This window comes from Amphiura filiformis, chromosome 14, assembly GCF_039555335.1.
Source record: "Amphiura filiformis chromosome 14, Afil_fr2py, whole genome shotgun sequence".
NCBI lineage: Eukaryota > Metazoa > Echinodermata > Ophiuroidea > Amphilepidida > Amphiuridae > Amphiura > Amphiura filiformis.
Window position 1 is genome coordinate 53,414,303 of NC_092641.1, and position 13,038 is coordinate 53,427,340.

Consider the following 13,038-nt stretch of genomic DNA (forward strand, 5'->3'; position numbering starts at 1 on the left):
TCCTATTTGTGACCTCTTCTATTTATTACTTTCCTTTTCTTACAAGTAAAGTCTGAAACATCGAGTCGTAGTACCGTCCATGCGAACTTGGATGCCCGGCTTAAAAGCTTACATCCAAGCCGGGCATCCAAGTTCGCATCTAAGCGCTTAAAAGCGCTTAGGCCTACATGTTGACGCAAATTCAAGAAAGTAGAAAACTTGGAAGTATGACTATATCCCGGGACTATATCTGCCTCTGTATTTTGCAAACTAAAACAAGAATAGGGCCTACTCTATTAAATAAATACGAAAATGAGAGTAGGTAGGCCTATGACTGAATTAATTTAGATGCCAAGACACTGAAACTGATATCGTAAAAGTCACACCGGCGCTAGGTTATGAATGAATCGTGCCGTACATGCGTACAATGGTTTATACTCATCACATGTATATCGCCATGGTCGGGGAACGTATGTAGGGCTATATTTGCATGTTGTCATGGGTCGACCTGGCTAAAAATCCTGGCGCTTATGGGGCCGAATGTGGCAACCCAAAATTCTACGGTCGACCTGGGAGAAACCGATTTACGATAACTTAGGTGGTCTATCGTGTGTGATACGCTATTTTTGGTCGACCTGGGATTTTTTTCTCCCGGCTTGACCCAAAACGCGATAATATGTGGGCTGGATGTTGTTAAGGCCAGGGGGTACTACACCCCTGGCCAATTTTGTGCCTATTTTTGCATTTTTCTCAAAAATTATAGCACATTGGTGATGTATAGGGGCAAGGACTACAACTACTGCACTGAAAATTCAGCAACTCAAGGCAAGTAGTTATATTGCACACTCGGCAGTCCACGCTTTATAATGCGTGCCGGTTCGAAATTCTGAAAATTGGTGAAAGCGTGGGGGTTTAAACTTTTTGGGTAAAAAGCGTGGACTGATATAAAGCGTGGGATTAAAATAAAAAGCGTCCGGGGCTTCTTCCAACTTACAGTATATTTTTATTGAATGATAAAATAATCCATGAATCATAGTTCCAAGAAAAATCACCAAAACTTGCACACTATGTCGCAAGATAAAATTCCATTTGATGCAGGCTCGCGCTTGTTTACGTGAATCCAGTGCAATGTACACAATATCCTCCCCGGAAGTGCTGCCAAAACACCTACGTCATATGCAAATGTCCGATTTTCCATGACGTGTTATTTTTCTTTGTAACATGGATCGTATATGAGTGACGTCATTAACATGCATAGTTGATTGAGCGAAGCAGCACGGAAGAAGTAGGATATAGTCGCTGAACAAGCGTACGTCAAGTTTCATGACAAGAACAACATTTGAACGCCATAAAAGTACAGTTATTCATTAAAATGCTTTACGGTACAGTAGTAGTTTTTGCATTGTTCACATACGGTAATGTATCAACTTAATGGAGAGAAAAACATCTGACTCGCATGTGTGAAATAGGTGCAGAATTCGGCGTACTTGATACTTCGAACCAAATTGCGTGCGACTTTGTCAGTTATACTAGCGGAAAAAGCAAAAAGTGGTGGGGTCAAGAATTTTCAGTATAAAGGGTGCCTCAGTAAAAAGCGTGGGGGTCAGGAATTTTCAGTATAAAGGGTGCCTCAATAAAAGGGTGGGGTAAAATAAAAGGGTGGGAGTCAAACCCCACTGCCGAGTATGTATTGATTTATTGATCAAATATTGGTTTTCCCTCATTTTTGACTGTAACTCCACAACTGTTGTTTGTGCTGAAATACAATTTCCAGTGCAGTAGTAGTCCTTGCCCCTATAATATACCGTAACCACTCGGGTATAAGCCCACCCACCTAGATGGCAGATTTCACTTCAAACATGGGGGTGGGCTTATAACCGGGGAAGGGCTAGTGCTTGAATTTAAAAATAAGAACAATCACCCTCATTTGTATATTATCCCCAATGTACCAGTAATTTCTATCTTCTATGTCAATTTCTTAAAATTATAAGTGTGGAATGTTAATTATCAACTAATATTTTTTATATTTGTTCTTAAATATGAGAGCAAAGCATTGATTTGGTTTTTAGAACTTGGCCAAAATTTAGTACCGAGTGCACCCTTGTTCCCAGAATGTTTTGAAAAATACAGGGTGGGCTTATAGCCGAAGGTGGGCTTATTTATATTACAAGGATGCCAAATCAATGAAGTATAACATCATAATACAGGGTGCGTAAGAAATATACAGGGTGGTACATCAACAAAATTAGCATCTTTCTTGTCATGGTAAACCCCATATATTCCTTTTCTGAAAGCTATGTAGCTCAAAATAAATATGGATTCAGAAAGACATTACATGGGTCCTTCAAACAAATCAGGAAGAAAGAGTTTGGTATCCCTTGCGTTAAACATACAGGGTGGTCAAAAAAATTTTATGACATTATCAATCAAAACTTTTTTCCTCCATGTCTGGCACTAAAACTAATAGCATAGTTGAATTCCTCATCAAATTTCCTTAAAGATATGTGAACTTACAAATAAGCAGGGTGAATCAGGCAAGAAATAGGCCATTTAGAAATGTTGGAGCATTACATGCACACTTTGTACTGTAATATATAGGGAAAAGTGTCTTAATTAGCATTTAATTAGGCAATTAATTAGCAACACTTTATAGTCCAGTTCATGTACTAAGAGGTCCAGGATGATATATGTGCAATTTGAGGTCCATGCTAGTTATACTTTTTAAGATACTGAGGTTTGAAGTTTGCCATATTTTCACAATTTTGTGTACAACCCTATGGGGCTCCCCCCGCCCCAGCTCCCCGCCTGCTCCCCATTGACACATCTTACATATTGAAGTATAAATCTCAAAGTAGTTGTCCAATTGACTTGGGATTTTTGTATTTGACAAAGAACATAATTATCTACAAAATGACACCAAACTTTCTACAATAGGTATTATACTTTTAGAATAAACCAAACTTGAAGTGTGAAGAAAGCATTTTCATGTTACGGCTCCTCCATTTTTGGGTGACCAATTTGTGACATGCGACCTTCTGCACCACACACATCTTACCTTTTTTTTTCATTTGATGTTTTGATGTGACCCGGCAGCACAAATGAGCCATAAATTCCCTAAATTGTATTCTGAGTTACGGTGTAAAATGTGTACGAAGGTCATATTCATCGGTAACTTAAGCTGGCCCGACATCCGTCTCATTTCGATAGTCAAAATCTAATCAATAATGGAATCGCTGAAGTGGATAATAAGCTTCTACCTTAGATGGCTATAGAACTTTTAATAGCTCTGGTCTTTGTTTGCTTATTGCTAAATCCTGTTCAAGTGGTGGGTTACCAGGCATTGTATTTTGTACAGGTATGCATAACCAACAATTAACAATGAGAGAACTTTCTTAAACCTTGTTGACTTGGGGATGATTTGAAATGACCGCCAATTATGACTGTTTGATATTTATTGCCAACAATGTGGAAAAAGAGACGTGCATGTAAAAACGTAAAAAGCTATAATTTTGTTGAAGGAGCAAAGTTTAACAAACCATAACCCCGCTTCTGGATATCGTTTGAAGTCAAATGATATACCATTTTTAAGTTTATGAATATGATGTTTATTTTTTAAACACGAAATAAAACAAAATTGACCGGGGGAGGAATTTACAGCTCATTCGCCGTGGACGGTCACATATTCCATAATAAAATAATTTTCAATATATTTGAAATATTTTTAGCATTAAATAAAGACCCCGTTTTGGGACAAAAAAATATGGTGATGATCATACTGTGATGATGTGATTCAAATATATAGCTAGCCAATAAGCCAATCAGAACTCCATTTCCGTATGCCATAAACTGGATCTCCAAATTAGCTTGATTAGCAGACCGCTGAAGAACATTGCTGAAAACTATGTACCGGTATATAGCTAAAATAATAGCAACAAAATAAGACCAAAACCAATTCAGTACCTTTATCCATTCTTGAGATCTGGGACAAAAAATGTGATATGTACGAGGGGGTATCCAAAAGTTTTTGAAATCACCCAGAAGTGAAAGAGCTATATTGATGAAATTTTGTCAGTGTAATTACTGGTCCTTATACCATGTATACTGTACATTATGGTCCAAAAATGGTATCATAAGTATGTTTACTTTCTGTACAGGTGGCACTAGATGGGCAGTAGGTGCATAACCTGCAAGATGGTGAAAATTGAGGCACACAGCGTGATTAAGTTCCAGCTCCTGCATTTGAAGGGTTAGGCCTACAATGCTCAGAAAATCTATGATGAAATGAAAGCTATCTACGGTGATGATTGCCCATCATATGGCACTGTTGCTTTTTGAAAAAGGAATTTCCAAACTGGCCACATGTCCCTCAGAGATGAGCCAAGAAGTGGACGTCCATCACTTACGGATGATGCGGCCACAGTGAAGAAACTCAAGAAAGTGGAGGATCTTATCATGTGCAGGTTATGCTGCCCATCCAGCGCCACCTGTAAAGAAAGTAAACATACTTATGAGACTAAATGTACATAAGGACCAGTGATTACACTGACGAAATTTCATCGTTATAGCTCTTTCACTTCTGGGTAATTTCCCCTCGTACAAGACCACATTCTTTTTTTGGTACGATTACCGAATAGGGTGCAACTTGCTAGACTTGAGACCAGTTGGGGTATCTAGCAGTCTGGTAATAAGACTAGTCAAGTTGCACCCTATTCGGCAAATCGCTCCCTTTTTTTAAAGTTACTTGCCACAATCTTTTCTATTTATAACTCAAAGTTTCTTGTCATTTGATTGGCTAATTACTATTGATTATTTTTGCTATTTTTAGCGGCCAGCTGAAAAGGACTATTATTGCACTCTGTGACTGTGCAATAGTCGTTTTTCCATTGCACTGACGTGGAGCTACCATAGCAACGCTGACAGACGCGCGAGTGTATAGCAGGAGGTTTTCACCTCGACTCACCAATTTTAGGTGCGGGTGTTGCTTCTAAAATAATATACATTTCTAAGATATTTTTTTATTTGTTTTCCTGGTGATTTATAAGTGGAAGAAAAGAACTTGTAAAATGAGTATAAAGCAAAAAAGCCTCGTTGAATGGAACAGTCCATATTTCACCTCATGGAAATATTCTACCATTGAACTCATAAACATTCAATATTTGTATACTAATTACTCTTCTAATCTATTGTCTTTACAGGAAACCCTAGCCAGCTCCCAAGTTCTTAATGGTCAACAGTACTGAGTGCAGTCCTATTTGTGTAAAAAACAATGCTTCCCTTACATCATCTAGCTCTTGTAGCGTTGCAATGTGGTAAGTACTCATAGTCGTCCATAGCCTCATTAAAGGGCTCGTATAGCGATGTTTTCACATATTTTTTGTGGGACCTGAGAGCTCATCAGACATCGAATTGCATTTTGAAAATGAGGAATGTCTTTCTGATATCAAATAATTTTTGATTTTTTGACATTCACGATATATAATACAACACAGATTGAGCAGCCAATGAGGTGATGATGTGATGATGATGTGACTCAATTAGCCAATCAGAACCCGATTTCATATTTACACCATAAACTGTGCCAAATTGGGCACTGAAAGTTCACATGGGTTTAGTATTTATTTTACTTTGGTTTTGTCTACATTTCTTTATCAAATGAATACAAATTACATCTTTGCCCTCTCTGTTTACAAAACAATGGTTTAATAAATCAACCACAAATTATTCTAGCGCTTGTCCATGGACTCTCCACAGGGTCTTAGTTAAAATTGAAGGTTGCCCGTCATTTGAATAAAATTGCCCGTCCTAATTTGACCTTTAAAACATTTGAAACATTAAGCCCATTGGGGGTTCAATGAGTTCAAATATGTGCTGATATGGCCTTGTTCTACAAATTGGGTCTACTAAAAAGGTCAGTTAGCTTCTCAAGACATACAATTTATAATATAGGATCTGTCAAAGGCATTAATTTTGCCCGTCCCAGGAGCAAATTCCCCGTCTAAAATGACGGCCAGATGGGTGGCTAGCTAAGACCCTGACTCTCCATGATATATCTGTGAACATGTAATCGCCTTACAGTTTTTGCTGGTAAAAGTAGCAAAACTAAAAAAATGTTATTAAATCTCAAAACAAATTACTGCTGTAATTGTTTCATTTTTGTCTCTTCTTACACAGCCTTTGCAGCATCGCTACAATTCACACAAGAACCAACAAATCATGTTGCCGTAGAAACTCAACCCACCTGGTGGCACTGTGTTGCCAGGGGCAACCCAATCCCATCATACACCTGGTATTTTAATGACCAGCCAATCAGGACTGGGCAAGCAAACTATAATGTCATGACTAATGGGACTCTTCACATCTATTCAGTAAACGCAAATAGTGTGGGTACATATCAGTGTCAAGCACAGGCCGCTGCAGAGATTATTATAAGTAGTCCAGTACGATTAAAACTTGCAGGTAAGTTTTTAAAGCCATTTACGATAATTTGCTAGAGAGGATATCGTGAAGCCTTCTTTTTTTGTTGATTTTGATTTTGATCAACTAAGTGAGTGATCTAGTAAGAAAATAAAGCCTAATGGTGCTGTAATACTGTGAAAAAATCTGAGATGTTCAATGTTCTCCCAGGATCCCAGATTCTCTAAATTGTAGATGCGTATTAAAGTGCCTGTATACAGTGAAAACTCAATAGTTAGCATGTATGTATGTGTTTACTATAGAGCGCTTTTGAAAACATGAAATTGTACCAAAGTCTGGCGCTTTACCAACTTTAACTAATGGGGTTGAGACACAAAGTTGCATGTTTACTTGTTCGAATATGTATCAATGATTTGCTCAAAACACCTTTACACTTTAGTGGATGGGCCACTTCATGTATGCATGTTTTATGGGTTCGCTCCAAAACACAAACTTTTAATGCCCCAAAAATGTCATACTTTTATAGTACAGTAAATACATTGTAATATTTTGTTATCATCATCGTTGTTGCAGAAATATCAAGAATCTTCAGTACCAGTCCATCCAGCCAAAGCAGCAATCTTGGTAGCTCAGTAATCTTTGAATGTGCAATCAGCAGCTCTCCCACTGCACTCATAACATGGCAACTCAACGGTAACGATGTAAACAATGGAAGAACTGTTACCATGGCTACAGGGGACTCGACAACAACCAGGAGTACCCTGACGTTAAGTTCCTTACAACATGATGATAGAGGGCAGTATAGATGTCTGGCTGTCAACCCGTTGTTAGGACCACCTGTGGTGTACAGTGAACCAGCAACTTTGACTCTTATTGGTAAGTGTATTGACCATGGGTTGCCACTATGGGCTATTCCAGTTGATATCCATACACCGCCTATGGAAGACTTGACCTTAATCTTCCACACAGGGTGTGTAGATTTCAAATGGAGTAACTTCAGTTAACCCCATTTGAAATCCACACTCCCTGTGGGAGATAAGGTCATGTCTTATGGTAAGGGGTGTATGAATTTCAACTGGAGACAATTGAAGACAATTTTGTGGGGCTGGAACACTCTGAGCCATCAATGCCGCAGAGGGCAGGGGCAGCCCTCAATTAGCCTATTTTCCTCTTTCCCCTCCAATTCCATCCTGATCAAAAGTGTACATGGAAGTGTCTGGTCGCTGAGAATTTGGCCCTGATAGGGAAAGCACCCAAAAAAGGCAGAATTAACATTTTGTTTTAATTTTCCATCCTGATTTTACCTACAAATATTTTTCCGAGGAGAATTCATTTTTCCATGTCAACATAAGTGATGTGGTCATCAAATTAAAGACAAATCAGAAGTCCGAAATTCTAGTCTGCAGACATAAGGAGAATAGTGTTGGTATATGTATTTCCTATGTCATCCCTTATGTCAAAACTTTGAACAACTTTCTAACAGCTAAGGTAATAGAAACATCAAACATGGGATGATACCAAGATACAAAATACTTGATTTAAGATTATACAGTAACTCTTGTTCCTCTTTGTTTACAGGCCGTCCAGGTTTCATAACAACGCCATCACCAACTACTGCAATAGTAGGGTCCACAGTTAGCTTCCAGTGTGAGACTACAGGCAGTCCTGTAGCACGCATAGAATGGATCAATAGCAATAATCAAATTATAAGGGTAAGTACTGCAATGAGCTATTCCAGTTGAAATCCATACACTCACTTTGGAAGACATGACCTTAATCTCCCAAACAGGGGGTGTAGATTTCAAATGGAGTCACCCATTCAGGGAACTCCATTTGAAATTCACACTACCTGTGGAAGAAATGGGGAATGTGGACTTCAAATAATTTTCATCCCAATTTTAACAGACCTATAAAAAAGGCATAACATTTTACAGTCCCTGACAACGGATATGTAATTGGCTACATTTTGATGTATAAATTCCATCAATTTGAAAGCATCCACAAATTGTTTTATCAGGATACACAATTATGATATTGACATGGTGAGGGTAAAATTGCATTGATTTCTGGTATAAAATGTATGTAACAAATCGTATTGGACAAAATTTGCAATAAGAAGTGGAGGACAACTTAAAAAAAGTTGTAAGAACTATATTGAAGTTCAATATTGAAGGCAACATATTATTATTCTGTTTGACCCTGATATCACATTGCAACAAAATACCATCTTTTTCAGACTTCGGGAAGATTCACCGCCACACAAACCGGTCTAACCATCTCCGAAGTCCGCCAATCAGATGCCGGCTATTACACCTGCCAAGCCACTAACGAGTGGGGTGAGAACACGGCAGTAGCATTGCTGACCGTTACTGACCCATCGCAACAGGTGTTTCTAACCAGGACACCCACTGACCAGTCCGTAGCGGTCGGAGCTAGAGCGACATTTTCTTGTGAAGCAACAGGGAATCCTGCACCAAGAATCACATGGAATAAGGTAAAGCCACAATTTCTCTGTGTTACAAAATTAAAAATCTGTGTTACAAATTGTACGATTTCCGTGATTTTCCATTTCCTGCTATAAAGCACTGAAAAGCAAAACCAAACATGTTTTAAAAGTGTACTTTGTCTTACTTTTTACTGTAGTCTCCCTTCAACATCGCCATTAAAATTGAACATCATCAATGGTTGATTACTGCTAAATAATCACTTTTCTTTGTTTTATTTTGCAAATCAACACAAAAGTTACATATTTTACACAGTTTTTCACTATTTTGTGGCATTTTCAAATTTCTGTGAGCAAACCCCAAATTCCATGAATTTTTCTGATTTTCTGTATCATGGAGAAATCATGGCTTTAGAATAAGGTGAATATTCTTTCGTCCATTTTTTCAAAATTTAGGCTTCATGTCTTGAGGTTCGTTCATGCTTCACTGCATCTGCGTTGCGGTGAGTTGTGTTGCCCGAAATTGCAGGCTTTACCCAAAATACTTTTTACAGACCTCCTTAAACCGAGGATGGTCCCCCATTGTGGAAAGGTCCACAGTTGAATGTGAAAAACGAGTGTGTGTCCTCGTTTGTTGGCAAACATTTACGCCCACATGTACACAAACAAGGTAAACCAATTGGATTTAATCTCAAATCATTTTTCTCTGCATTTCAGATTGGAGGAAGTCTTCCAGTAGGGAGAATTGAAGAACCTGCAGTAGGCTGGTTGAGGATCACCAATGTCCAACCATCTGATGCAGGCATATATCGATGTACTGCTAGTACACAGTTAGACAGTACCACAGCACAAGCACAACTCATTGTATTAGGTAGGTCTCCTCAGTTATTATACACTGCTCAAAGAAGTTAAAGGATCAGACTGATTTATTATCACATTACGTTTCACTACCTGAAGAGAATTGATCAAAAATTTAATTACCTCCTGAGGTTAATATCTGTCAATGAATTGACAACATCACCAGGCTGTCATTATAGCTAGAGGCAGTATATGACACACATGGGTCAATAAGTTACATAAAAATGACCTTGTGTGGTATTCAGTTCCCAGGATGCGAGTTTTGCCTGAGGCAATTTGTGGTTAAATGTTGACCCCTCATTATATGAGTTATTACCGACGATTTGGTTGAAAATGGAGGTGAGACATGATCAATTCTGTTCAGGCAGTAAAACCTAATGATTTTGCAAGAACAGCATTAACATTGTAAATCAGATGAGTGTCATTTCATTCAGTAATATTTAGGCAACAGAACACTTGCACTACCAAAGACTGATGTTCAGTGCCACTGAAAAACACCTTGGTTAGCACCATAAGGCCCTTCGCACTTGATTATTAGTTTCCTGTTTACCGCCCGTGTCCAAAATTGAAAATCTCAAAATAATTCATTATTTTTATTTTTATTTCAAATTTTCTCCTTTAAAATAACTTTCAACTACTTCTACTTGCCATTTTCTGACTTTAATAATATCAACAATAATGATGAATGAACAAAGAGTACAACCCCACCTTACACTTATTTATAAAATCAAATATTGTTGTGAAATAATTAAATGCCCGCTCTAGTCAAAACGAGTCAATTGTTGCTTGTAATAGTTCAAACTAAATAAAGAAAATAAAAGATAATTAATAATTAAAAGTCACCTCGTCCCTTTTTCAAAATCTTTAACAGGAAACTAATAATCAAGTGCGAAGGGCCTAAGAACAAAAAAGAAAGAAGATAAAATCAAGATTGTCAGATTCTGATCCTTTAAAAGTTTTGAGTAGTGTATTAACTGGCACTTACCGTATCTTGGAAGTGAATTTGACAGAAAGGTGTTGCCATGTCGGTCTTAGGTGTAGTCGGGCTTTCGCCACCTTGTACTATTTGGTATAGTCCTTTCGCACTGCCTGACTTCACTTCCCGGTTATATCGTAAAAAAGAACCTAAGTCGAATGAGGTGCTGATAAAAATTGATTCAATTAGAACCACACTTCTGTGTTTACGCTGTAAACAGCGTCAAATTGGCAGAGTGCGAAAGGACCTTGCTGAATAGTATAGTGTTGAACCCATGTGAATGCAGGCTTACAGTACATTCACCTGGGCATGAGCTACTATGGATGGAATATTGTCCAGGTGAAACTATTGTATTCTTTTATTTTGTATATTTGTTTACTTTTATGAGTATGTAATATACTCCCAATTTGTGTTTGTATTTCTTGTGTCAACCTTTTCCTTTGTTTTAAAACATACACACACAAAGTGATTCCTGATCTTTGTCACTGATAATCCTTTTCCATTCTCATGCAGAGGGCCCATTGTTAAGTGTCACACCAGAAGACACAATAGTAGAAGAAGGGAGAGTAGCTGTGTTACAATGTCAGGCTGGAGGTAGCCCGTCACCTGCTATTACATGGATGACACCTGTTCCCGGATTAAGTAAGCAGTAGTTGTAAAAAATCTTGTTAGCTGTTCATAACCTCATAAATAACCTTAGGTGAGAATTCTCTTCCTCTCCCAAAATGTTCCTATAAGGTCGTAAATCCTACAATTGTGTTCAGTTACTTTACAGAATAAAATTGTAGAATTTCTTCTTGTCCCCATACACTGCTTAGCACTTACTGATATATGTAGTGTGTGTGTGACGTCTTGTGGTTCGGAAGTCGCGTAAAGCTGTTGGTCCCGTGTACAGGAAGAGTCAAACCCTGTGCATGTTAAGTGTCAGAGCTATTCGAAAAGAGAAGGGGACCATCCCCGGTTCTGATATCTGCAATCAATCCTAGGTTCCAGGATTGTGCATAGGTAAACTGCACGTTAAGCCCGTGCGACAATACTCAAATTTGAGGGATGCACGTATAGGAAGAAGAATGGACACAATAGACCTTTTCAAATTAACATTGGAAACGTTCGGAAAACCATTTCACATGCACTAGGTGCATACGCAGTGTAATACAGTATACACAGGCGTCCTTATCCTCACATGATTACCCGGAATATTATTATAAACTGGGTTATAAACAAACAGCAGGCTGTCTTTGAAAAACTTCGATTTAAAAAAAGTCTATAAGCGCATCCAATCTAAGCATATTATTTATCGCACACACAGTTGCGGCTCATTGAAAGCTCACAATGACCACTAAATGGACTATTCCAGTTGAAACCCATACACCACCTACACAGGGAGTGTACATTTTAAGTGGGGTTACCTGAATGCGTGACTACATTTGAAATCTATACCCCCTGTGTGGGGAGATTAAGGTCATGTCTTACATACGGGCTGAATGGATTTCAACTGGAATACCACAATGTTGACTCAACATGAATGGATGAAACAACTGTACTTTATCAGACAATAAGATATCTGTGCCGATATTTCATGACCGAAAAGCCTATCAGGACACCATTTCCATTCTTTCCGCACTTAACACAACTAAGGTAAGTTATGCTAAGTGCGATCATTTACATATTGGTGGTTTCCTTGTTCAAATTGATTTTTAAAGATTTTTCTTTGTCATTTTGCAGGTTCCATAGAGGCACCTGGTGGACCATTTTCCAGTGTGGTTGTATCAGGCGATGGTACACTGACTGTATCTAATGTAGAGGTTCATCATGCTGGTACATATACTTGTACAGCTTCCAACTCAGTAGGTACATCATCTGCTGAAGCATATCTGGATGTACAGAGTAAGTACCAGTACTGAATAACTGGGGTAGGGGTATGGTGGGACAGGTTGCTTGGACTAGTGTGGTTGTATCAGGCGATAGTACACTGACTATCTAATGTAGAGGTTCATCATGCTGGGACATACACTTGTACAGCTTCTAACTCAGTAGGCACCAGTGTTGCCAAAACTTTTCAGCGTCAAGGCGCGGCGCATTGACTCACCAGGCCGCGGTAAAGGATTCTCAAGTAGCCCAATTTTTTAAGCTTCCAAAAAGCGCCCAATACCGGATATTTGGGCGGATTACCCGAATTTAGAACGCAAAACACCCAATTGGGCGGAAAAACCTTTATAAATCGGCTAAATTGAAAGGAAAATACATCAAATTACTGCCGCGGCCTGAGACTGGCAAAAGTAGCCCAATTTTAGACAAGTAGCGGCATGCTTTTTTGAGTAGCGGCAAGTGATCGCCAAGTAGCCCAATTGTGCACCTAAGGCGCGGC

General features: G+C 38.6%; 1 protein-coding gene across 1 annotated transcript in view; it reads left to right on the forward strand.

Moving 5' to 3' along the window:
• The window catches only part of LOC140169491 (cell adhesion molecule Dscam2-like), a 54,545-nt gene that overhangs the window by 13,608 nt on the left and 27,899 nt on the right, over window positions 1-13,038 (forward strand). Inside the window, exons 2-9 of the mRNA XM_072192754.1 lie at window positions 5,175-5,288; window positions 6,151-6,435; window positions 6,967-7,269; window positions 7,972-8,105; window positions 8,630-8,887; window positions 9,554-9,707; window positions 11,184-11,312; window positions 12,396-12,557. Of these exons, the coding sequence (XP_072048855.1) occupies window positions 5,246-5,288; window positions 6,151-6,435; window positions 6,967-7,269; window positions 7,972-8,105; window positions 8,630-8,887; window positions 9,554-9,707; window positions 11,184-11,312; window positions 12,396-12,557 (1,468 nt within the window). The 5' untranslated portion in view covers window positions 5,175-5,245. The remainder of the gene's footprint in view (window positions 1-5,174; window positions 5,289-6,150; window positions 6,436-6,966; window positions 7,270-7,971; window positions 8,106-8,629; window positions 8,888-9,553; window positions 9,708-11,183; window positions 11,313-12,395; window positions 12,558-13,038) is intronic.